At 44.1% G+C, this 26,150-nt stretch overlaps 1 protein-coding gene and 1 long non-coding RNA gene across 5 annotated transcripts in view; one reads left to right on the forward strand and one right to left on the reverse strand.

Annotated features, from left to right (window-relative positions):
* The first annotated feature begins 325 nt into the window (after positions 1–325).
* On the forward strand, positions 326–18,490 carry LOC309378863. Of its 2 annotated transcripts, XR_014172216.1 has the most exons (3): positions 326–510; positions 14,610–14,945; positions 15,495–18,490. It is a non-coding gene; the product is annotated as an uncharacterized lncRNA (long non-coding RNA). The 2 variants fall into 2 exon arrangements; XR_014172217.1 differs by lacking the exon at positions 326–510 and having other exon boundaries at positions 13,920–14,945.
* Positions 10,115–26,150, reverse strand: part of TAF3 (TATA-box binding protein associated factor 3) — a 145,930-nt gene continuing 129,894 nt past the window's right edge. For 2 of the 3 annotated variants that reach the window (XM_081926888.1, XM_081926887.1), the window contains exons 5-7: positions 19,969–20,224; positions 13,807–13,913; positions 10,115–12,463 (exon numbers count right to left, since the gene is read on the reverse strand). In XM_081926888.1, coding sequence (XP_081783014.1) covers positions 12,349–12,463; positions 13,807–13,913; positions 19,969–20,224 — 478 coding nt within the window. In that variant the 3' untranslated portion in view covers positions 10,115–12,348. The remainder of the gene's footprint in view (positions 12,464–13,806; positions 13,914–19,968; positions 20,225–26,150) is intronic. The other variant, XR_014172145.1, reaches the window with a different exon arrangement.

Genomic DNA, 26,150 nt, shown 5'->3' on the forward strand with positions numbered 1-26,150 from the left:
GTGGGATGTTATGTGCATGTATGTGATGAATGTTGCATTAGGAGAGGCCAGCCAGGATGCCTCCCAGTGTTACATTTGCGCACCAGGCCATATTGGTCAGCCTGGGGCACCTTCCCACTAGACCACGTTGCATTGGGGTGCGCCTGCTTCCAACTCGAAAATTCTGCACCTACATGAAGCTGCTAATGTGGGAGGTGCCCTTCCCCATTGCACTATCAGTCTTGATTCAAAGATTAAACGAGTATTTTGCTGTGAGTCACCATGTGATCAATGCAATTATCCATTGATCAGGGCCATGGTTACGTGGATTATAATCACCAATTCAGAGAATGCCATCAAGGTACATACATAAGAGTGTTAGATCCTTCTGGATCAGGCCAATGGCCCATCTAGTCCAAGATCCTGTCCTCACTGGTCTTAACCAGATGCCTGTGGGAAATGTATAAGCATGATTCAAACACAAGAACCCTCTCCCTTCCTGTTCACGCCACACTCATACAAGAGTCAAAGGTAAGACAGGGTCAATGTGAGCCAGTCACAGAAGTCATTATCATATGTGCCGCCGGGGTGCAAAAATCCACCCAGTGCCCCCAAATCGTTGAGTCTGACAAGCGCCACCATTGTGAATGACAAGTGCCGCTGCTGGTGCGGTGCGCACAAAGTCAAGACATTTCAGTAATACATAGGTATATATGTACAGTGGTAAAAGGTAAAGGTAGAGGTACCCCTGCCCGTACGGGCCAGTCTTGACAGACTCTAGGGTTGTGCGCTCATCTCACTCTATAGGTCGGGAGCCAGCGCTGTCCGCAGACACTTCCGGGTCACATGGCCAGCGTGACAAGCTGCATCTAGCGAGCCAGCGCAGCACACAGAACGCCATTTACCTTCCCGCTGGTAAGCGGTCCCTATTTATCTACTTGCACCCGGAGGTGCTTTCGAACTGCTAGGTTGGCAGGCGCTGGGACCGAACGGCGGGAGCGCACCCCGCCGTGGGGATTCGAACCACCGACCATGTGATCAGCAAGTCCTAGGTGCTGAGGTTTTACCCACAGTGCCACCCGCGTCCCTGTATGTACAGTGGTACCTTGGGTTAAGTACTTAATTTGTTCTGGAGGTCTGTTCTTAACCTGAAACTGTTCTTAACCTGAAGCACCACTTTAGCTAATGGGGCCTCCCGCTGCTGCCATGCTGCCGGAGCACGATTTCTGTTCTCATCCTGGAGCAAAGTTCATAACCCGAGGTACTATTTCTGGGTTAGCAGAGTCTGTAACCTGAAGCGTATGTAACCTGAAGCGTATGTAACCCGAGGTACCACTGTATTTTGTTTTTCAAGCTTGATCAAAATTATTTATTATTTCATAACAATTTAACTTCCTTCCGCAGGGCATGTAAGACAGAGCTATTCCACCCGGCTTTGAATTTGAACTTAGCCTGATCTTTTATTCCCCTTCATTCCCCCTCCTCCCCTTTTTAGGAAGATTACCCACTCTGGGATCCCACAGCTAATTCTCCCCTGGTCTCCTCGCTGGTCCAAATAGGACTAATTTAGCCAGCTAGCTCTGGTTGGATGGATTTCCTCCCTAAATTGATTTTTGAATTCTGAATTTATTGCTATTCACTTTTTATACTGTATTTTATGCTGTTTTTTGTTGCATCAGTTAAGTGTTTTAGATTTGTTGTTAGCAACCCTGAGCCCGGTTTTCTGAACCGGGAAGGGCAGGGTATAAATAAAAAAATATTATTATTATTTATTACAACAGGTAGGTACCGTATTTTTTGCTCTATAAGATCACTTTTTCCCTCCTAAAAAGTAAGGGGAAATGTGTGTGCATCTTATGGAGCGAATGCAAGCTGCACAGCTATCCCAGAAGCCAGAACAGCAAGAGGGATCGCTGCTTTCACTGTGCAGCGATCCCTCTTGTTCTGGCTTCTGAGATTCAAAATATTTTTTTTCTTGTTTTCCTCCTCCAAAAACTAGGTGCGTCTTGTGGTCTGGTGCATCTTATAGAGCGAAAAACATGGTAGTTAAGATCTTAGGCGGCTTCAGCGCCGGGCGCCTCCCGGAGTTCAGCGCCCAGGTGCCCCGCACCCCTTGCACCCTGGGTAAAGACGGCCCTGGAACCAGTTAGACTGACACAAACTATGTTTCCAGCTAGGAACGAACCTTAATGCTACCCGGAGAAGTTAGACTTTGTGTTCAGGGATTTGGAGCAGAGCGGGCAGCGTGACTGCCTGAATCCATGAGCAATCACTGCTCAGACATTTTATAATCTGCAGCAGATAACAAGGATGGTGATGAGGAGCCAGAGGCCAGCTCGTAAATCATCTGGATGGAGTAGTAGAAGGGCCAATAATAGCTGTGGTGGAGTCAGCGAGACGTCTTCCATTTGTTGACCCAGCTTCTTCACCGACTTAATCCTGGCTTTGGTTCAGCAAAGACGGCCTACAACCCATTTCCTTGCTCCCTCCCTAATCTGGGCAACTCTCTTTAATCTAGGTTAGAAGCAAACGCAACTACTAATTAAAGAGTCTTCCATGGAGCTGGCAGTTGCCAGAGAGTGCTCTTCGTTCCCCGAAGACCACAAATTGCTACCATTAACATATTGGCTGATAAGCATCTCCCATGCAAGGAAGAGATCGTGATGCAACTGCCTGGAGAAAATCCACCTCCTCTTCCTCCTTGTTTTCTTCTGCTACTTCTGGGTTTCTGGGATCCAGGGCCGAGAATGTAGAGGTGCCACTTCAATGAAAGAGGAAGTGAGGAATGTCTCGACTTTAGGAAGGGCTATGGTTCTGCGGTGGCGCATCTGCCATGCACGCAGGGCCAGTCCTATGATGAGGCAGAGTGAGACAGTTGCTCAGGTGCAGGCAGTAGCCAGAAATATGAGGGCCATGTTCCCAGCCTGCGCACCTGGTCCTTCAGGGGCACAGGGGCACAGCTACTCCATTCAGCGCACTAAGTTGATGAAAGCTACAATAAGGCATCTATATCCCGCTGGGTATAAAATCCAAACTCTCTTCTTCTTCCCTAAACTATTCAAGGCAGCAGAGCCACTGTGGTGTAGTGGTTAAGAGCGGCGGACTCGTAATCTGGGGAACCGGGTTCGCTTCCCCGCTCCTCCAGATGCAGCTGCTGGGTGACCTTGGGCCAGTCACACTTCTCTGGAGTCTCTCAGCCCCACTCACCTCACAGAGTGTTTGTTGTGGGGGAGGAAGGGAAAGGAGATTGTTAGCCGCTTTGAGACTCCTTAAAGGGAGTGAAAGGCGGGATATCAAATTCAAACTCTTCTTCTTCAGAGATATGAGATGATCAGAGCCCCCCCAAACTTGAAGCATGAAAAGTCCCATAAAAAAAAATATAATTTAGGCAGAATATTTGGACTATTTGATATGTATTTGTATAATTTGGAACATTAAATGTGATTTGATTGGATTGTTAAAATGGGAAACTTAATAATTATTATTTTTTTTTAAAAAAAGAGAAGTGCTAGAGCTGAGCTCCTGTGAGCTCCGGCTGCAAAAAAAGTAGCCCTGGGTATCGTGAAGATGTCACTAGCACACCTGATGTGAACAGGCAAGAGAACAGAAACTACTGATTTAATTTGTGGGCATGTAGCGTATGAGACGTTCTGATCTGCGCTAATTGTACACCAGCCCCTGCCCCAAGAACACAACGTACAGTATCACTCTTCCAGTTGTTGCTTCTCTCGCTTTCTTCTCTCTGTGTGAACATACGGGTTGTGTGTGTGTAATGTAGATGTGTATCTTCCTATATATATACAAATGTAAGGCTGTCATCACACAGCCCCTGTTGGAGGATCTGCAGCACCACGACAATAATTCTGCATTTGCATGAAGTCAGAGTGCAGCCCAGATTGGAGGATCTGTAGAGCCACATGACAATCCTCGATCTGCATGAAATCAGGGTGCCATTTTCCTTTCAGTTCTCCGCCCCTCCCTGCTTTATTCAAAGATCTGCTGTTGTTTTAAACCACCACTTCTCCTCCTCAGTGCCTGCCCTTCTCACTTCCATGCCCATGGATGTCGTGCAACTTGCCTTCTCTTTTGCTCCCCGACTCCCCATGGTTGGATTAGACCAATGATGACGCATCTAGTCCAGCATCCTTTTCCCACAGTGGCCAGCCAGATACTTATGGGAAGCCTGAAAGCCGGACCTGGGTGCAAGAGCACTCTCCCCGCTAGCAGCTACCTCTGGTAGAACATGCCCATTGTGACTGTTGTTGTTTAGTCGTTTAGTTGTGTCTGCCTCTTCGTGACCCCCTGGACCAGAGCACGCCAGGTACTCCTGTCTTCCACTGCCTCCCGCAGTTTGGTCAAACTCATGCTGGTAGCTTCGAGAACACTGTCCAACTATCTCGTTCTCTGTCGTCCCCTTCTCCTTGTGCCCTCCATCTTTCCCAACATCAGGGTCTTTTCCAGGGAGTCTTCTCTTCTCATGAGGTGGCCAAAGTCTTGGAGCCTCAGCTTCAGGATCTGTCCTTCCGGTGAGCACTCAGGACTGATTTCCTTCAGAATGGATAGGTTTGATCTTCTTTCAGTCCATGGGACTCTATTGAGTCTCCTCCAGCACCATAATTCAAGTGCATCCATTCTTCAGCGATCAGCCTTCTTTATGGTCCAGCTCTGACTTCCATTCATCACTACTGGGAAAACCATAGCTTTAACTATACGGACCTTTGTCGGCAAGGTCCTCCTTCATGGATCACTTCCTTGTCTTGGCGAAGGGGCTTAAATAACTCAGAGAAGCTATGAGCTATGCCGTGCAAGGCCACCCAAGATGGGCAGGTCATAGTGGAGATTTTTGATTAAATGTGCTCCACCTGGAGCAGGAACCAGCAAGCCACTCCAGTATCCCTGCCAAGAAAATTCCATGGACAAAAACAACAGGCCCATCATGACTAGTAACCATTAAAAGTCTTCTCCTCCACAAATGTGTCTAATTCTAAAGCCATCCAAGGTCGTGGCTGCATTTTAACGAGTTGTGTTCTGCCACGAGAGCTTGTGGGCAGAGGAACAGGTTATAGATACTACTAATCAAGGAAATATTGGATGCCGAGAGCCGAGTGAAGAATTGTGATGGTCTTTTCAAGGCTCCACCTCGCACCCATCTGGCTAGCAATCTGCTAGGCTGCACTTTACGACATCTGATTTGCAGAGCACATGGCTCAACAGTTGCTTCATGCCTTGGAGATGGCAAACAGACCCAAGGCTCCCTTCCCCCTCAATTGCATTAAATCAAGATCGTTTCCTAAAGAGAGAATGACTGACACCATTTGTTAAGAGAGAGAGAGAGAGACGTTATTCAGAACATTATCTGCTTCGTTCTGCAGGCATGGAAATGCATCCACTTTTAGACTTTTAAAAACTTCTGAACAGAGAGAGAGGGAGGGAGGGAGGGAGGGAAAATACCCCACGGCGATCTAAAGATTGCACATAAAACTATTAGTATTGAAAACTTAGCCAGCATGGCTTCAGTGAACTTCATTCATTAACATTCTTGCTGGCAAGGTCTCCATATCTCAGCGTTCATTTTATACTTTAATTTGGTTAGTCGGCCTTTGTTTAATCGTCCTATTCAAAAGGGAACAAAAGAGGTTTAGGTGATACAGAAGGGTAATGCACTATATTTTATCTCTCGAAAGCTCAGGCAAACTGGGGAGGTTCTGATACTCTCCGATTCTCTTTTCTCCCCAGGACATTTGGAATCACAAATCAGGCAGGGGATGATAAAGATCCCCACTGTACTTAGTGGCAGACACCTTCCAGAGCGGGTTTTTTTTGGGGGGGAGGGAAAAGAGAAAGAAAACACTTTGTCACCCACAGAAATTATATTCTCAGCTCTACAGACTGTTCCAAAGGAAGATTATCTCTGCAAAAGAATGTCTGCATTACACCTTCAGGTTAAGTGCCTGACGCTCAGCTCTGCACAAATGCCTCTCCATGAAAAAGTTGCAATGGAGAGGTTTGTGGCCTTCTCCCCATGATCTTATGGTGGGTTCAGATGATCACTTTCCCCCCTTTGCAGCAGGAATGGGGAACCAGGTGGCATTGAAATCAGGGCATTTTGTCATCTAAGGCAAATAACAAGAATGTGCTTCTTCTTCTAGTTCCGTGGACAAAAGCAGCCCAGACTGGTAGCTCACCCTTCCTTTGATACTAGAGATGGGGCATTCTCCTGAAAATACACACAAAAGCAGCAGGCTAGTTTATGGGATGTGAGACTGTTGGGGTGGCACCCAGAACTCTGCCCACCTCTCACCAGCTGCCTCACTCTGACAAGTTGGAAGGGCCAGATCTTCCAGCCAGCATGGCCAGTGACCATGGATTTCATTTTTAAATTCGCATGCCGCCCTTCATCCAAAGATCACAGGGTGGTTCACAACAGAGGTATAGATAGTCCAATGGATTTTAAAAGGCCCCCCAACTCCCCATGCAGCTTTTAAAAAAGGATTCGTGGCATGGAAAAAGCGAGGAGAGCAGAGCGTGGTAGCCAACAAAGTAGGGTCCAGTATAAACGGCCTCAGTCCAGTATTCCTGAAGGAGCAAGTGCGTAGCTCGAGGATATTCCTGGAGATACCTTGGCCAATAGAGGCCCAAGTGTCCTCTGTGGCTACGAGTGCTTTTGACCAGCTGCATCTGGTTCACCAATTATGGCAATTCCTGGGCAAGGTTAGGTTGATCACTGTAGTCCATGCACTGGTAACATTGAGGCTGGATTACTGTAATGTGCTCCACATGGGGCTGCCCTTGGGTGTGATTCGGAAGCTCCAGATGGGTGCTGATGAAGGCATCTGGTCAAAAATGTGTGACACCAATTTTTTAAAATTAGGAATTGTAGGTGCTGAAATTCCAAGGGAGCAGAAAAGACTTTTTATGTATGGAATGACAGCTGCACAGATATTGTTAGCCTAGAGATGGAAGGAAGATAAAGTCCCTACCAGAGAAGAATGGCAAATCAAGTTGGTGGACTATGCCAAAATGGCAACACTGACCGGAAAGCTCAGGAACCAGAAAGACCAAAACTTAAATAAGGAATGGGGGAAATTAATAATTTACCTTAAAGACCACTGTAAGCAGTTGAAAACACTAGGAGGACTGCAATAACGCTTGTAATGTAATGAGAAATTGTCGACCAGAAGGTGTTAAAGAAAGATAGAACATTTTTCATGTATGCAACAACAGCAGCAAGGATACTACTCGCTAAGAACTGGAAAACTCAAGATCTACCCACACTGGAAGAATGGCAGATGCAACTGATGGACTATATGCAATTGGCGGAGATGACTGGCAGAATCCGAGACCTGGGAGAAGAAAGGATTGAAGAAGATTGGAAGAAATTCAAGATTTATCTACAAAAATATTGTGATTTAGTGGAATGTTAAGAAGGATGCTTGGTTATAAATAATTGGCCATCACTAAAATAGATCAGAATTTGATGATAAGAGAGAATAAGAGAAACAAAATTTGTAGGAGAATTTTTTTATTGTATTTTAATAAGTGGTTATAAATTTGGAAATAAGATGATAATTTGCTTGACAAAAATTTATTAATGATGCAAGTGGGAGCGGGAGACGTGAGGAAGTCTAAGGATGTTATGAAATTTTGTAAAAACAAAGCAACACTGTTTATTATTATTGTATTTACTTTCTAAAAATTCCAATAAATATCTATTTAAAAAAAAAAAGTAATGTAATGAGAAATATGGACATAGCGGAGTTAGAAAAAACATATATTACTGAAAAAAGATGTAGTAGAAAAAGGTTTAATGACAGAATCTATGGAGGGGAAGGTGGGAAGTCTAGAGATTAGGAAGAATCTTTTAACTGTGGGTATGTTCTGCCCGGACGCTGAGGTCCAGCGCCGAGGGCCTTCTGGCGGTTCCCTCATTGCGAGAAGCAAAGCTACAGGGAACCAGGCAGAGGGCCTTCTCGGTAGTGGCGCCCACCCTGTGGAATGCCCTCCCATCAGATGTCAACTACCTGACATTCAGAAGACATCTTAAGTCAGCCCTGTTCAGGGAAGTTTTTAATGTATGACATCTTAGTGTATTTTTGTTCTTTGTGGAAGCCACCCAGAGTGGCTGAGAAACCCAGCCAGATGGGTGGGGTACAAATAAATTATTATTATTATTATTATTATTATTATTATTATTATTATTATTATTTTGTTGTTGTTGTTGGATTATAATTTTAAGTATGTAAAACAAAAAATGTTTTTTAAAAAGAAAATGTGTGACGCCATTGTTAAAACAGTTGCCCATTTCCTACTGAGATGGGTTCAAGGTTCCTGATTTAATTTACAAAGCCCTGAAGAATTTAGGTCCAGGGTATTTTAGGGATCGCCTGAACCCTTATATCCCAGCTTGATCACTGAGATTACGTGCAGGAACATCACTGGTCATTTCCCAAGTTGGAAAGGCTCATTTGACAACAAGAAGAACCCAAGTCTTTAGTGTCATCAGCCCAGTCCTATGGACTACTGTGCCAAAACAGATTCAGCAGGTGCCTTCTGTACTAACTTCTGTACTAACTAGTCAGTGTGGTGTAGTGGTTAAGAGCGGTAGACTCGTAATCTGGGGAACCGGGTTTGCGTCTCCGCTCCTCCACATGCAGCTGCTGGGTGACCTTGGGCCAGTCACACTTCTCTGAAGTCTCTCAGCCTCACTCACCTCACAGAGTGTTTGTTGTGGGGGAGGAAGGGAAAGGAGAATGTTAGCCTCTTTGAGACTCCTTCAGGTAGTGATAAAGCGGGATATCAAATCCAAACTCTTTCAAACAGCTGCTGAAATTTGTTCTAGTCCGCCAGGCCTGTACAGGCAATTAAGAAGAGATGCTCCAAACAATGGTTAACCTGCACTTAACTTTTTACGGCTTTTATTGTATGGTTTTGTTTCATTGCTGTAAACCACTAATAGTATACTGGCATACAAATAATACCGCCTGGTGTAACTTTCCTGCTAAATGTAACAAATGAATATATTTGCAAACGTTGCCACAACCATCTGTCCCCTCCCCAATGTTTGCTTGTGTCCAACGGAGGTGAAATTTTGCATCTGAATGGCATTTCCCCCCTGAATTTACATGTGTTGCCCCTGTGCATCTAGTATTAGGGCCCTTGCACTCATCTGAGTTTGTTCTGCCAACCTAGCAGCTTGAAAGCAGGCCAGTGCAAGTAGATAAATAGGTACTGCTGCGGCGGGAAGGTAAACGGCATTTCCATGCGCTCTGGCTTCCGTCACGGTGTCCCGTTGTGCCAGAAGCGGTTTAGTCATGCTGGCAACATGACCCGGAAAGTTGTCTGTGGACAAACACTGGCTCCCTTGACCTGAAAGCAAGATGAGTGCCCAAACAAACCCCATAGTTGCCTTTGAATGGACTGAACCGTCCAGGGGTCCTTTACCATTTTTCTTTTTCCCATCTGAGTTTAAACCCTCTGCGCCAATTTGGGGCCATATGTTTGTTGAAATTTCTCCTTGGGCTGTATGCAGAGGTTCCCTTCCTCCAATGGAAGGAACTTTTTCCAAAGAAAGGAATCCCTCCATCAGAAATAGGGGAGCTACAGACCCAAAATCTGCACCTGGTGGTGTAGTGGTTAAGAGCGGTGGACTCGTAATTTGGTGAACCAGGTTTGCTTCCCCGCTCCTCCACAGGCAGCTGCTGTGTGACCTTGGGCCAGTCACACTTCTTTGAAGTCTCTCAGCCCCACTCACCTCACAGAGTGTTTGTTGTGGGGGAGAAAGGGAAAGGAGAATGTTAGCCGCTTTGGGACTCCTTCGGGTAGCGATAAAGCAGGATATCAAATTCAAACTTTTCTTCTTCTTCTTCTAATGACTGGGGTTATCAGTCCTCAATTCTACCCACTTTTTGTGGCAGTGACAACCCTTTAAGCGACAAGAGGTGATGGTAATGGAGTCTGCCAACCAAAGTGGGATTTATTTATTTACTTTTCATGGTGGAGTTGGACCAATGCCAAGTGATATTGAATGCACCAATATTCCAGACCCAGAGAGATGCCAGATTCTTATAAAAAACAATACAGTTAAGTTATAAACACTCCCTTTTAGGTTTCCTTAAATGCAATGCAGGAGGTAGGATTCACATTTTTTACAATAGTTTATTTACCTCTTCAAGAAATGCAGTGAGATGTCCAGTAACGTTAACAATTTTTATGGCAACCTTAGTTTTTCTGCTCTCCGACAATGGACACAGATAACATACACCTCACGAACACTTTGCATTTGCCTTTAAAAAAAAGGGGGGGAATCAATGTAAAAAGGCTCACAAAACAACTACAGCTCCAAATGAGGAAAAGTTGTGGCTGCAGTGCTGACTCAAGCAAATATGAATGCGGTCAAGCCTGATGACTTACACAACAATTTGGAAATAGGGAGGTGATCCCAGCTCAAAATTCTTTTGGTACAATTAAATTTGGTAAACTCTCCTTTTGTACAGCTGGTGAAATTTCTGGCATTTGGGCTCTATATACAGGAAACTGGCAGACCGTATTTGAAAACTGCAGGTGTCAACTTTTTAAAAGAGAGATGTGCGCTATTTCTTTTTAAAGAAGCACGTGCTAATATGTCAGAGCTTGGGCAGCAGATGCCGTTCAGAGAGAAGCAGCGCGCTGAAGGCCTCACGCACAGTGGATCCGCCACAGCATGTGGCATTCAGCTTTCCAGGTTGGAGAGGAAGCTGAGAGGTTGCTGGAACAACCTCCTGGCATGCAGGGCTGTGGGCAGATGGTTGGTAGCAACTGTACACTCTGATCTCTCTCTCCACCTACTGAAGGCAACCGTACAATGATTGCAGATATAGAAGGTGAAGGAGGTTGAGATAAGTAGTGGGGAGTCTTCACCCAGTGACACACTTCAAGCCATGCCTGTGGTGGTGACCCCTGATTTATTCTGGAAAATGAGGACCTGCACAATGGCACGTAAAGTTGGCTGGAAGAAGACCAGTCTTCCCCTGGGAAGCATTGAAGGGAAAAGAGATGGACCTCCTCAGATCCTCAGTTTCTTCTTCATCCTAAACCGTATCTTCTGCATGCACCATTCCGTTCTTTCGCACCTCTTTTGAACTGCGGTGGAGCTACTGAATGGCATTTACCCATTGCAAATGTTGCATGTGTGCTTAAATGACTGTGTTCAAATGACCGTGTTCCCCAGAATACGCAAGGAAGTGTTAGGGCCCAGTCATTTCGCAAGCATTGGCTTCAAGGTCACTGAAAGCATGCAGGCACCATTTAGAATTGTCAACACTGTGCATTCTGCTGTTTAAACCCAACGGTCATTCTCACATCTGCAGGTATCTTCAGGTATGGGAATAACCCAGAAGGTTGCATCTTTAAAGCATAGCTTGAGAAGCAGCACTGAAACTAGGTGCATCTGGGTAAGCATTTTCTAAGCTCCACCCCACGCCCCATCAGTATATTATTGGGGAATTCCATAAAATGCTACGCTGTACCTTAAAAATAATGAAAACCGTCCTGCTGCAATCTCTGAAAATAACAGAACCTAAAGAGTATCTGCCTGAGGAAAAATCTGTTTATGCAAATAACTTGGACACGCCTGTGAAATGTGCAAGCGACAAAGAAGACAGAATAAACTCCGATGGAAGGGGGGGCAAGAGTCTATATCACATTATTAGAGCCTCAAGGAGCGCAAAAACACACACACACACACAAAAGAAGGAAGTTGGCCACCATAGAAACTTTCCCGTCTTTTAAAAAAATAGAAGTTATTTCACAAAAAGCTGAAGCATGTTTATTAAGGTTAGGTCTTAAAAATCAAGGAGGGGCAGGAGGAGGAGGAGCGAGAAGAAAAGAGGTTTCATATATTCTTGTCAGAAAAATATTTACCAGCAAGCTACCCCACCCTGTGTCTTTAATGATTATCTGGCTACGCGGAAGAGGAAGCTGCGGGAAAATCATTTGAGTGGCTCCCAAGGGACAGCCGCCCACATTTGGGAAGACTTTCCTGTTTCTGAAAGGACAGAACTCTGAAGAGGTGGGGGTGGGGAAGCAGCTGGAAAAAGGGCAGCAATATGTACAAGTGTCAGCAAAGCCGTGGCCGATCAACACAGCTCTCTTTGGCCATAGACTCTCTTGGCTCTTCAGCCGGTGAGTTCGTGGCAGAGAATTCCTGCTCTAGGCCAACACCGTTTGACGAAGGAGCATCAGGGAGGGAAGGACAAGCAGCCAGCTCAGGGCGGACAGTGGGCATTTGTCCCCAATTCTCTCAAGAATCACACGTCCTCAAAACCTGATGGCGACGAAAGGGGTCAGGGCTGAAGTGCTGCAGTGACAGTCCGACCGGTCTCCCCAGTGGTTTCAGTGTGCTCTGTGTTTCCCCTTCTTGTGTTTTTTATCTTTCTTTTTGCTGGCACACCTGGAGCAGAACCACTGCATTTCTTCCGGGGGAGCAGCCGTGATTCCGACGCAAAGCCTGCGCGTTGGAGAACACAAGAGGCAAATGTAAGAAAATGAACAAGGGTTCCCAATAAGTGAAACACCAGCTGTCGTTCTTAACTAGGGCTGCAAGCTCTGCTCTTTTGCGATTAATCCTAGAATGGAAGAGTTGGACGGGACCCTTAGGGTCATTTAGTCCAAACCCTTGCAATGAAGGAATTGGCAGAAGCTTGTTTTGCAGATCTGACCCGGTTATATTGTGGGAAGGGACCCTCTCGCTAATCTAAAACTGGGGTCAGACAGACAAATTAAATCACAGATATAATAAAAAACCCAATGACATAATAACTCCTGTTATTTAAAACCTCTGGGCACTGCATTATGCATTATTTTGCTTATGATAAAGGGATGATATCTAGGTTCCATAACCACCATCTTAATTTCTCACATACACCTAATAACTCATGAACTATTATTCCCTTTCCTTTTAAACCCTTCTTGGCTAGGAATAAAGTAAGAGACTGAATGGGTAAAATTAAGGTCAGCCCAAGTTACTCTCTTATAAAAAAAAAGTTATTGAAATGGCACAGTGTCACTGTATTAATGTGCTAAGTTTATGGCACCTTGTTTGAATTGTAGTTTATGAGTAGTTCTGTAGCTGTCCTTTATAACAACTATGCTATATTCAAAAAGTGTGCCTGCAATTAAATAATGTAATTTTTTTTAGGATATTATATTTTGGCCATTCAGACCCCAAATTCATTGGTTGTGCTGTGTTGCACTTCCCTCTATCCCCTTTCAACCCACTCCCCAGAATACACTTGAACTCCTTTAAAACGCCCACCCCACTTTAGAGCAGCTGGTACTCTTATTTTAGGATGATGCAGGTTAGTGAAAAAAACGTTTCGGGTTTCTTTTGTACCCTTTGGGCGGATCAGTTATAATTCTAAATGCACAAGATGATTAAGAATATCAGTTAACTGAGCCAGTCCCCCAACTTATGGAGCGGGTCTAATTTTGCGGTTGGAAAAAAACTCGTTATGATTTGGCTAAGCGTAGAATTAAGTTCAGATAGCTTCATACCCCGACTTCAGTCCCGTCTGAAGGGAGTTCAGTACTGCACCTAGGGCAAACAGCCAGCACACAGCTCTCGTCTCTGTCACTACTGACAATCTGGTCTCTTTAAAAGTCAACCAGCAGTTGGTTGGGACATTGGAGCCATCGCACTGCTGGCCTCTGCTGCCTCAGGAATGGCCGGATTCAAAAGCAGGTGAAAACATTGCCTGCTTCATATAAAGCATGGAAGATTGTAAAAGAGAGAGGTAGCCAAGGACAGTTAAAAGTTATTCTCCAGCTTGACTTTAAGGGGCAGGCACTCACCAGTGGTACCAATCGTCACAGTCGTCGCAGCCTATCATCGCACTGCCGTCATCTGGCTTCTCGCAGCCGGGGCAGATCCAGATCTTGTTCCCCCATTCGTCTCGGATCTGGGATAAAAAGGCAGGGAAAAGTTGATGGCTTAGGGGTGTGTGTGTGTGTTTTTAAAGGCACTTCATGCAGCCAATTACTTCCCAAAGCTATTCAATAGAGAGAAGATTATGTGCCACCACACTCTATTTACATAGACTCAATATATGAATGTGCACACACACACACACACACACACACACACACACACACACACACACACAATAAACTGTTTCTATATATACATATGCCTGTTGTTTTCGTCCATGGAATTTTCTTGGCAGGGATACTGGAGATTGAGGGCACAAGGAGAAGGGGACGACAGAGGACAAGATGGTTGGATAGTGTTCTCAAAGCTACTAACATGAGTTTGACCAAACTGCGGGAGGCAGTGGAAGACAGGAGTGCCTGGCGTGCTCTGGTCCAGGGGGTCACGAAGAGTCGGACACGACTAAACAACAATATATACATATACATAACGGCTTTGCACTTCCACATGACTAAGGAAGCTGAAATCTGGTACCCATGCAGACCTCCTGAATACTAGAAAATACCCCAAAATAGTTGCAGTATTTCCATGTCACTTCCAGGAAGGTAGAAACCCAGTGCACACACAGCCCAAGATATCCTGATTATTAGAAGTCTAAAAACGGGGCTTTCACTTCCCAAATCTAATGGTAGAAACTTGTGACGTGCCATTTTGTCTCATAATCCAGGCCAGCAGAGACTGCTAAGCTGGCCACGAGATGTAATGAATGCTGTGCAGGGGGACACTGCCTTTTCACACACAAGAAAGAGAAAGAAGGTCTTGGTGGTGGATCTTCTGTAAGTCAGGGAGTGGGTCTTCTTTACCCATAAAATATCATGACCCATATATGCCCTCATCTTGCCTGTGTGTCGATATGTGTGCAAAATATTTCTGACTGGTGGGTGGGGTAGAGGCACCACTAACTGTTTTGGGGTATAGCTTTGATATTTGCTTGCCGCAGTGAATGAAAAAACATCTCCATTCGTTTATTCCAGTGGTTCAAGCGCTGCACAAACAGGGATCGGTGCCGGTGTGGGAAGTAAGATGCTTTTACTTCCATGCTGCACAGGACCAAATCATCACCCCTCTCTCAGAAATTTAAAGACTATCTACAGAAACATTGTAAAATTGAATGAAGCTATGTGGTTTTAGCAGAAATGTTATAAAGGTTTAGGAAAAAACAGACTGTTAATTGGTGAAAGGAGGGAAAGTTAAGATATATTATATTAAGTTATATTATATTAAGATAAATTACAGGACAAAAATTGGAAAAGATGGAAAGGATTTGCAGAAATAGCTAAACGAACTAGAATACAAAAAAGGGAGGTGTGAGGAGGTCAAGGAAACAAGCAAATGAAAGATACGTTATGGGAAGGTTTGATGTTTTTTACTTGTTTCTATTTTTCTGCTTTTTTCTGTTTCTCTTTTTTTTCTTATTGTGATGTGCTGTTTTGTTTTTGTTTAATATGGTGTTTTTATTTTTTATTTTTGTAATTTTTAAAACTTTAATAAATATTATTTTCAAAAAACAAAACAAAAAACAAATCATCACCCCTCTCTCCCACTGCAGAAGACAATCTTGATGACGTGTCCCTAATATATACAGTCTGGGGTGCAGGTATTGCTGTGTTATTACTTATTAGCCAAACTCTTCCAGCTCAACTAACTGATAAGATCAAGGGTATAAAAATTGTTACTGAGTAACTTTCCATTCCTTTGACATTTGTGCCATGGCTCCGTTTACTGAAGGGTAAATGGAAAAAAGAGAGAGAGAGACATAGAAGGTTTACAGCATTCAGAAACAGGCTGGTGGAATCTGCTTATTTCATTCAATATGGAAGCGTATTCAGAATATGACAAAATAATGACGTTTCCAGCCATGCCGTACATTGCAGCTGTCATAGCAAGCTGCTCCGGTAATTTCTATAGCATGTGTAATTTCTATAGCATGTACAACGGGCTTCTCATGTCATCGCTCTTTAAAAGTTTGTTTTTACAAAATAAATAAAATAAATAAAGCTCTATAAAGATAAATCTGATAAATGAAATTATAGGGTAAGTTTACAAAACAGTTGACAAAGCAAGTATTAACTGAATAAATATCTGATCGAAATCATGAAATTCGCCCCTTTTTAGACTTAGGTGACTTCATAACTTATGTGAAAAGCTTCACGTGCGAGAAAGGATACAGATAATTATGAACACGCGCAGAGATTTGTGCTGTCCTTATTGCTACACAGCCAACCCTTCCTCGTGGCTGCTTTATTTTATAACTTGGGGGGGTTTAAAATGCTTCTATGGTTGCAAACACAAAAGGTGCTGAGTGCTCTCACTGGAAAAAGAAAACCCCACGGCTTGGGTCTCTGAGTGCTGGACTAGGGGCTGGGGAGACATGAATTTAAATCCACACTCCTCCACAAAGATTGATGGGTGACCTTGGGCTAGTTGCTCACCTCTCACCCTACCCTGAACCGCAGAGTTGCTGCGGAAGTAAAAAGGGGGCAGAATCAAGTGGGCTGACTCAAGTTCCTTAGAGGAAAGGCAGGATGTAAACGTAAGCACAGGAAGCGACCACTATGTCTGCCTTAGGTCTGTACCAGGAAAGCTTTTATTGTCTGATGTGTTGTTGTTGTTAACAGTCTGCTGGAAGCCACCCAGTTGGATGGGTGAGGTACAAGTAATAAATTATTCTTATTCTTATTCTAGGTCTGGTCAGGGCCCAGATGGGAGACCCCAATGCATGACACCTTGGACTCCACGATAGAAAGGAGGCGAGACATAAAATAAAATGAATGAATGAATGAACCCTCGCATGAAATCAAGTCGCCTTATACTGAAGTAGGCCACTGATCACTCTAGTGCAGCGATGGAGTGCCTCCAAGTCCCATCAGCCCTAGCTAGCATGTCTAATGATCAGAGGATGATGAGAGTTGCAGGTCCATAGATCCCCCATCCGTGATCTAGCCCAATATTGTTTCCTCCAACTGGAATGGCATAATACCTTCTCCTTCTTCCTCAGAGCCTTCTACCTGGGATTGTGCAGCCTCTACCTTCAGCCTATGGTCCCTCCTCAACCAATATCCATCTTAAGGAACTTTGATTGTATGGAATGGGTACCTACGATGAGTTTTCTCAAAGGCAAAAGGTCCCCCGGTGAAGCCTATTACTGTATGCTGGATCACGTGCAGAAATTACACTGCAGTTTGCTAGCGAAGGAGGAAAGCCTCACACGCTGGAAAGCATAAAACTGCAGGTGCAGAATGACTGTAGTCCGCAGGAGTGCCGGGGAAGTGTCTAACCTGCTTGGCCAGTTGTGTTACGGAAACACTGGGTAAAATGGGCCTTTCTGGCCAAAGGCAAACAAGGATCAATTACAAGCAACTGATTTGCAAGGTTTTCCTTCCTGCTTCACAGCCTGAGAAGGCTTAGAAAGTGGGCCTTCAGTTTCTCTACTGTAGTTCTCACCGACGGAGATGGTGACTTTGTGATTAAGACATGAACTGGAGCTAAATCCCTACCTCAGACTTCCTGTTAGGCTACGAGATCAGTAACTCCTCCTGTAGTTCAGTTGTTCACCTGTGACATGGGGAGGGAACTTCCTTTCTCTTTCACACTCCTATTTTCTATTTCCTTTCTCTCTGAATCTCTTTGCCTAGACCTCATTTTGAGGTCTGATATTTTCTGAGCCAGATTTATATGGCACCCAGCAAAAAGAGCTGTGGTCGTTTGCTAAAACATCATGAAATCCTAAAAGTCACGCATTCAGGTTTCATTTTATGGATTGCTTAGTCTTTAGTATTTCTGCTGTGTGTGTTTATGTGTTGTGTTTATGTGTTTCTAAGTTGGAACCAGAGCAGGTTAGCTGCACTTAGGTCCTACTGAAACCAATGTGAAAAGTTATTCATAACTAGCATATCTTCTATGGGTGCAACTAGCTTGCCCTGGCTCTAATCCTGAGCGTATAACCCGGAGGGCTAAACATTTGTTCTTAAACACATCACAGCAATTATGTTTACATGTGAAATGTGAATATTACGCAAACACAGGCAGTCAATCAGGACTCCCAGAACAACCCTACTCTGTTTAGAGCTACAGATCTGCTTTTCACCCTTTATGTGCTTATTATGAGAAATGCCAATGATTGCTGCAAAAAGAGAGCGAGAGAGTATGGTGCTAAAAGCTGGAAATGCAGAGATCTGAATTCTCCTGCAGGTACTTAAAAGAGCAAAGTAATAAAAAATGAGATCCCACCAGCCTTGCATTACTTAAAAGTTCATAACTATGAAAAAGGATTTCACAATCAAACAGGTGCATTAATATTTCAGGCATATAAATCTCCATCATACAGTTGTGTACTTTTCCTTGTTAATATCTGCTCTACCATTCAGTTTTAAATGACACACACATGTAGGTTTACATACGAGCATGCATATTGACATCTGATAAATGTCCAAATCTGTGAATGATACTATCTGCCATGAATTCTTAAGGCTTTTAAGGAGGACAGTGCCAAGTGCCCCAAACCTGGAGATTCACTGGTTATTTCAAGGCCAACAAAGTGCCTCTGGTTATATAAGCAGATTTAATTTCTGCCATAACTGTCACCAACCGAAGGGCAGGTGTAAGTGCTGAAAACAAGATGGAAAAATAAATAAATCTGGTTTGGGTAATATGGTGAATCTATCATGGCAAATGCTGGACTTCCACCTGAATAAGGCTGAAATCTGGTTATTGGTGCTTAGTCAGCCTTCAGATTTATCAGTAAAAATCAGCAATGCACATCTCATGTAGTTTGTTTTGGACATTCACCAACAGGCCTCAGTAAAGTTTCCTGTTTCACAATAAACATTCACAATAAACATTCTTGTTGACTCTTTGTTGCCATTGTCCTTAAGCAAAGATTACTACCATCTTTTCAATGCACATAAAATTATTTTATTCAGAAGGCGATACGGGCTACTGCTTAACACTCAAAAGCCAAATAAAGTGGGATAAAGAGTGTATCCCTTCTAAAGCCCAGGAAGTGCTTCAAAGCAAAATAGCACTTTAAATTTTATTCACAAGGTTACAAACATGAAAACAAGGATGTTTAATAAACTTGGCATAAATCGTTTTGAAGGAGGTCATCAAAGCCTGAACACGTAGGTCTCATAACAAATAAGTTAAACTTAGCATGGGCTATTTGAGTTCAGTTTACCATAAAAATTAATAGCTCTTAAGTCTCATTTCCACAACTATTTATGTGATATTGAAATGATTTGTTGGGAACAGGTGGACTTAGGGACATAATAAATTCATATAGCACCCTATACCCGTAGATCCCATGACAGCCCACAGCATAAAATTATAATATAAACAGCACAAAATACATTAAAAAACAAAAACAAAGAGAACCAAAAAATCCTTCCCGTGTTTTGTTAGCCCCTAAATGGAAAACGAGCGAGGTCCCAACTAAAGAAGAATGGCAACTTAAACTGATGGAATATGTGCAGTTTGCGGACCTAACGTATCGAATAAGAGAACAAGAAGAACATACGTTTAAAGAAGATTGGAAAATATTTATTGAATATACCCGGGAGGGTGAGGTAATTGTGTACACTCGAAAACATTGGCGGCATTAAGATAAATTCAACAGTGTAAATAAGTTTTGATGGATGTAATAATGGAACACTGAATGGTTTCATTTATGTAAAATATGTGGGGATTTGTGTTATGCAAAATCAACCATGGAAAGAAAAGAAGGGAAGTCATTGATATTTTAAGGTTATTTAAATGAATACTCTTAATTGTAAAACAGAAAATTTAATAAAAATTATATGTGTGTATGTGTGTGTGTGTGTGTGTGTGTGTGTGTGTGTGTGTGTGTGTGTGTATATATATATATGGCACCGGATGTCAATCAACCCAAGGCCTGGTTGAAGAGGAACATATTTGCTGGGCTCCTAAAAGGTGTTTCATGAAGGCGCCTGGTGAGCCTCCCTGGGGAGAGCATTTCGCAAGAGGGAAATCAACGCACATTTTGTACTGAAAAGCATCCATGTACATACCACGTAATTACTGACAGTCTCCGTCACCACACTCCTTACGGGACCCTTGGATCCTCCCACAGCAGGCATTGCAGGAGACGGTGGTGGAATTGCAGCTGGGGAAATGATAGCAGGAGGCATAGGAAGAACCACGGGAGGAGGAGGCGGCGTCACGTGGACAGGAGCCGGTGCCGGGGATGGTGGAGGCGGTGGCGTCTTGGGCCGAGCCATGACCGATGGTTTAGCCTCCGGTGCCGACACCACTTTGCTGATGACACTGTTGGATAAAAGGGAGGAAAAGAACAGATGTAACAGCGCACTACAATGATGCCCAGAAAAAAACAGAGGGAAACCCGCCACAGATTTTTATCAAGGCAAGATAGCCCTAGAATAGTTTTCCTTCCCATTCATGAACCATATAGTGCTAAAACCAAATTTTGAAAATTTGCTTGCTTAAATCTTGCTGATTTTTAAAACTGCATTTTATTGCTTTTTCACACTGCTTTGAGGGTCTTTTTGAATGGAAAAGCTGCTCCTAAAATAGGGGAACATGATGGAGAACTCACTCTTGGTGCTCTATATCCAAATGTCCCAAAAGTCACATGATAAATAAAATTTGAAAAATCTGCATTATGGCTTTCATCAGATGGCTATGAAAGCAGCCATATCTGCTTAGGATCCATAATGTTTATATGCAATATATAATCAGCACCCAGATATTAATTGCTGCCTTTGCTAGAATCCATCACAGGGTGTTGTTATGGTAAATACATGCTAAAAGTAAAATACTGCGCTGGCAAAGGATTGAGGCAATCAATATTTATTTATAGACAACTGTTTCCTACACAGCAACAGGCAGACAAGTTATCAAATGGAAGAAAAAACCACAACTGATGAGGGAGAGGAGAGAACCCACAAGATTTGTCTAGGGTGGAGCTTACAGAACCAGCAAGACAAAGGCCATATCAAAAGATTACAATTGAACAGTCAACTTGTTTAGCTGATCAGAATGAGCTTATGTCAAGCACGCAATCCTGTTGCGATTCCGAAAGCTTAGCTAGCAGGGCAACGATGCTGATTCTGCAACGGTTGCCTTCGAACGGAAAGAAAAAGATCCCAAGCATGAACGGAAGGAAGACAGGAAGCATATTGGAGTTGCCATTTCACATACAAACCAGCAGTTCCAGTCAACATGGGTTGCCCAAAGGACAAATAAATAATAGATTATTTCCAGCTAAATTAGATTAATGGGCCTAAGTCATGCCTATAAATGTCAATGGGTCTAATAGCATTTGATACATCCCAATATCAATAAATACTACTAGTAGTAGTAGCTGTGCATAAAAATAGCAGAGGAGATGCTGAACTAACTCAGCTTTGGATTTTCAATACGACTCAAAATCCCACTTTTGTTTTGTGAGGAAGTAAACAGAACAATGCCTACCAACGCACATGGAATATGCGTTTCATTAAAAGGGGATAAGGTAAAGGTAAAGGTACCCCTGCCCGTTCGGGCCAGTCTTGCCAGACTCTAGGGTTGTGCGCTCATCTCACTCTATAGGCCGGGAGCCAGCGCTGTCCGCAGACACTTCCGGGTCATGTGGCCAGTGTGACAAGCTGCATCTGGCGAGCCAGCACAGCACACGGAACGCCGTTTACCTTCCTGCTGGTAAGCGGTCCCTATTTATCTACTTGCACCCGGAGGTGCTTTCGAACTGCTAGGTTGGCAGGCGCTGGGACCGAACGGCGGGAGCGCACCCCGCCGTGGGGATTCGAACCGCCAACCATGCGATTGGCAAGTCCTAGGCACTGAGGTTTTACCCACAGCGCCACCCGCGTCCCTAAAAGGGGATAAGGTATCCTTTAATGACACAACTAACTCTTGCTGACAACACTACACTGCAGCTATTCTGTGCAGCTTAAAGTACAGTGGGGCTAAAAGCTTCAGCCATAGACCTGCATCCAGGAATTTTTTTTATTATTTATTAAATTTATTTATTATTAAATACTGCCCTTCATCTGAAGACCACAGGGTGGTTCACAGCATAAAAATTCAAAATGAGAACACGAAATGTATAATAAAACAAGAACAAACCCATCGCCCCCTGCCCACAAACATATTTAAAAGGCCATGGAATGTTAGGTCAGCCAAAGGCCTGGTTACAGAGAAATGTTTTCACCTGTCATCTAAAGGTATAAAGATGGTTGCCCAGCTCTGGCATTTGCAACATATCTTCCCACCACAAAAAGTTATGGTTATGCTGCTGTCAAGTTTTGGAAGCAGAAGGCATTTTGTGCTCCCCGCGGCCCTGCTGAAACAGCAGCAGCAACAAACACAAGCGCTCTGCAAATTCTAGGCTGAGGAGGAAGGGTGTCATTCACAGGTATGAACAATTCTAGAACAAGCAAAGAGAAAGAGGAGGACTTTTTCAATGTGGAACGCCTTCTCCAAAAAACCTCCAACGGAGACCATCATCTTTGGTACACAAGACATCATGACTCCCTTTGGGTGGGGGGAAGTGGAGATTCCAAGCTGTAGTCTTATTAAGAGCGTGTGAGAGCGTCAGCGTTGGTTACTATGATGTGCCTAACTCGAGAGGGAAAGCGGGATATAAATTATATAGACAGATAAATTAGCAATTAGGAAGATATAGAAGAGACTGAGGAGATGCCAAATCAGGTATGACACAGAACAAATTGCATTTGAGCAATTTGCATTTGAGCAGCCAGTGTCTATAGTGAGCTTCATGCTCAAGGTCCAAGATTGGTCCTCAGCACCTGCTAAGTTTGAACAGAGTACAGAAAAACATTTTGAACAGTCATTAGTACGCACACTAGTTGGCTGTGCAGGACATTTTCAGCCTTGGTAATATAACTTGCAAGCAACAGTCTGGAGAACAGCGAAACAGGGTGCTGCATCTGATGTGGAAGACCGACATGCAGTACTCACTTACGAAACCAAATGAGTGGATGGAGATTGGGCAATTCAACCTAATTCAACCTAAGAAGCTGCCTGATAGGATATATGAAGGTAAGATTTCAGTGTAATCTGCCTGAGCTGTTGGGTACAGAAAGATCTAAATATGTATGGGGAAAAGGTAGAAGCCCAGTTTAGGCTTAATCACGTCTTGGTTACAGAAATGTAAATTACATAGTCAGGTGTCATAATGAACGCAACTTACAAAACTGATAATGCTAAGTGGTGATCAATCAATATTACAACTGTGTGAAAGAATTCTGCTGCATATGCCAATGTAGTTGATGTGCGCAACTGAGTGCATATGTTATGTATCTACACCACCCTCCCTCAGCCATCCAAAGGTCTCCTGCTGCGTGAAACAGCTCCACCCATCTTCCCATACTGCTCTTTCTGCCTGTACCTGACTCTCAAAATGCCTCTGGTCAACCACCTGCCTCAATTCCTTCAAGCCTCTCCTCAAAACTCACATTTCCCAGCATGATTGTAGATTGTCCCTATGACTTGTTGTAACTAAGCCATATACAGTGGTACCTCGGGTTAAGAACTTAATTCGTTCTGGAGGTCCATTCTTAACCCGAAACTGTTCTTAACCTGAGGTACCACTTTAGCTAATGGGGTCTCCCGCCGCCGCCATGAGATTTCTGTTCTCATCCTGAAGCAAAGTTCTTAACCCGAGGTACTATTTCTGGGTTAGCAGAGTCTGTAACCTGAAGCGTTTGTAACTCGAGGTACCACTGTAGCTGACATGATCACACAGGGTGGTAGTCAACACTACTAGTCCTACTCAGAGAAGACCCTCTGAAGTTAAGGGGCATGGCTAACCTAAGTTCATTCATTTTAGTGTGTCTACTTTGAGAAGGGCTTAGTTGAACACCACCCTTTCCCCCACCCCACACCCCAATGTATCCCTGGGTCTATTTTAGATTGAAAGCTCTTTAGGGGTTAGGGATTGTTACCTGCTGTTTGTAAAGTGCAAATGCATATAAACAAATAATATTTGCACCAAACTGCTTCTAACACTCAGCCATGGGCAAATTCGGTTGAAAACAATGCAGTGGAGATGGTTAGCACCTGCACACCAAGGTGCAGTGTTGATAAGTGTCAGCCCTGCATTGTTTGCATTGACTGTGTGCTTGGAGGTGCATCTGAGTGCACACCATGCCCTAGATGATCTGCAGAGCAGATTAATTTGCAAGCACGGAAGTGAACCCAATTTGCCTTTTAGAACACAAACGAGGTGAAATAATTTCAGGAAGGTGCATGTTCTTTGAGGCCCATTCCTCCCCACCCCTGATCCGAAAGATGGCAAGGAATCTTTCCCCCCTTGCAGTTTAAAGGAGCTTATTAATGGAGGCATGTGGGCTGGATGGGTGCACACCTGAGGCTGCACCTGCTTCCAGCCCAATAGCTTCCTTCCCATAGTGCAGGTACCAGGCTAAAGGTAAGCAAGTAGCACCCAGTTTGCTTCCCTGTAGTCTGTTAAGCTCCCAACTCAGCCAGCAAGAGAGCTTGAACCTCCTGGCTCTTTGCTGGAAGAGTTCTTTGGCAGAAGGCAACATGCATGCACAGCTTTCGGTCTTAGTCACTTTTCTGGGGTGTGGTGGAAGTCAAGGGGTTCTATGACATTCTCCTGCACACCTGCTCACTTCTCCCCATCTGCAGGGACCTACCTCTGCACTCTCCCATGCCCAACTTTTGATTTGCATGTCCGCAAGGTTCAAATCCCAATTTTACTAACAGGGAAGTGATTGACTGGCTCTGTTTGAAGTGCAGGCTTCAAACGTGTGCACAACAACAGGCCTGGCCTGTTTATCTCAGGTATCACATCCAAGATCTGCGCTACGAAGAGCACCCAATGCAGCCTGGCCACCACTCCCTTCAGCTAATGAAGCTCTGGCACAGCAGGCAGAGAAATGGTTTTGGCTTACGCCATTTGATTGCGATGGGGCAATCTCAGAGGGGGATGGTGACTCTCGTCATCCTATTGAAGGCAGAGGATGCGAGTGTGGCAACATGCAGGAGGAGACAGAGCCAAGTCTAATAATGATTAATAAGGTTCCTTTAATCATGCCTTGAGTGCCATGGGACTGAGCTGCCCTGGGGCTCCCTGACAGATGACCTCACTCCTGCTTCTTGATCTATCCACAGTTTTTCGATGCCATTGACCATGGCATCTTCCTGGCTCAGGTCCTTGGAATGGTAATTGGGGCACTGTGTTATACCAGATTTGGTCCTACCTGCAGGACAGAGTCCAAAAATGCAGAACTGGGAGAGTGCTTTTCAGCCCCCTAGCAGTTATGCCGTGGGGTGCTATTTTATACCCAGTGCTGTTTAGTATTTGTATGAAGCCAGCGGGAATAGTCATTAGAAGCTTTATGGCAAGGCGAAATCCGTGTGCTGATGACACTTGGCTCTGTTCCTCCGTAACACCTGAATCAGGAGAGGCTGTGCAGGGCCTGGGTTGGTGCACAGATGCAGTGGTGAGATGGAAGAAAGGAAAATAAGCTGATCTAGAATCCTTACAAGACAGGGGCACTGTGGGTGAATGGGTCCTGTGTCTCAAGAAATTAGTTGCCAGCTCTGGACAGGTCTGCACTCCCCACCCCACCCCGAAGGAGCACGTTCAGTTCACAGTCTGGGGGTGCTTTTGGACCCAGTTCTGCCACTGGAGGCCCAGATGGCCTCTGGGGCTAGAAGAGCCTTTTACCAGCTGCGCCTGGTATGACAGCTGCAACAGATCGTGGACCAGGAGAGCCTGACACAGTAGATCAGGCACGGGTGACTTCAAGACTGAATTACTGCAATTAGCTGTGTTCCATGCACTTCATCTGGGAGCTGCAGCCAGTGCAGAATGCTGCAGCAAAGTTGGTGACAGAAGTGAGATCTTGACAGCTTTTATATATATATATATATATAATACACAAAGAAAAAGGAAAAACACCCATTGCACCTATACCATACAAAAACAAATAGACTTAATACAAACTGACTCAAAGACACAAATGACTTCCCGTCTACTCCTTAATTCAAGTACACAAACTTGTTGCCAATACAAACTATTATCAAAATTTAACTGCATCTTAATTTATCTTAGGACTCACATCGTTCTTAAAGCTACTACTGAAGTTAATGAAATGCTGCGACAGAGTTTAAGCTACTGTAATTATTTTTCAAATATATTTTGAAGACTTCCCATTTGGATACAAATACCTGTTTTGGTTTG

This window comes from Podarcis melisellensis (genome assembly GCF_964234715.1).
Source record: "Podarcis melisellensis genome assembly, chromosome: 10".
NCBI classification, from domain to species: Eukaryota; Metazoa; Chordata; class Lepidosauria; order Squamata; family Lacertidae; genus Podarcis; species Podarcis melisellensis.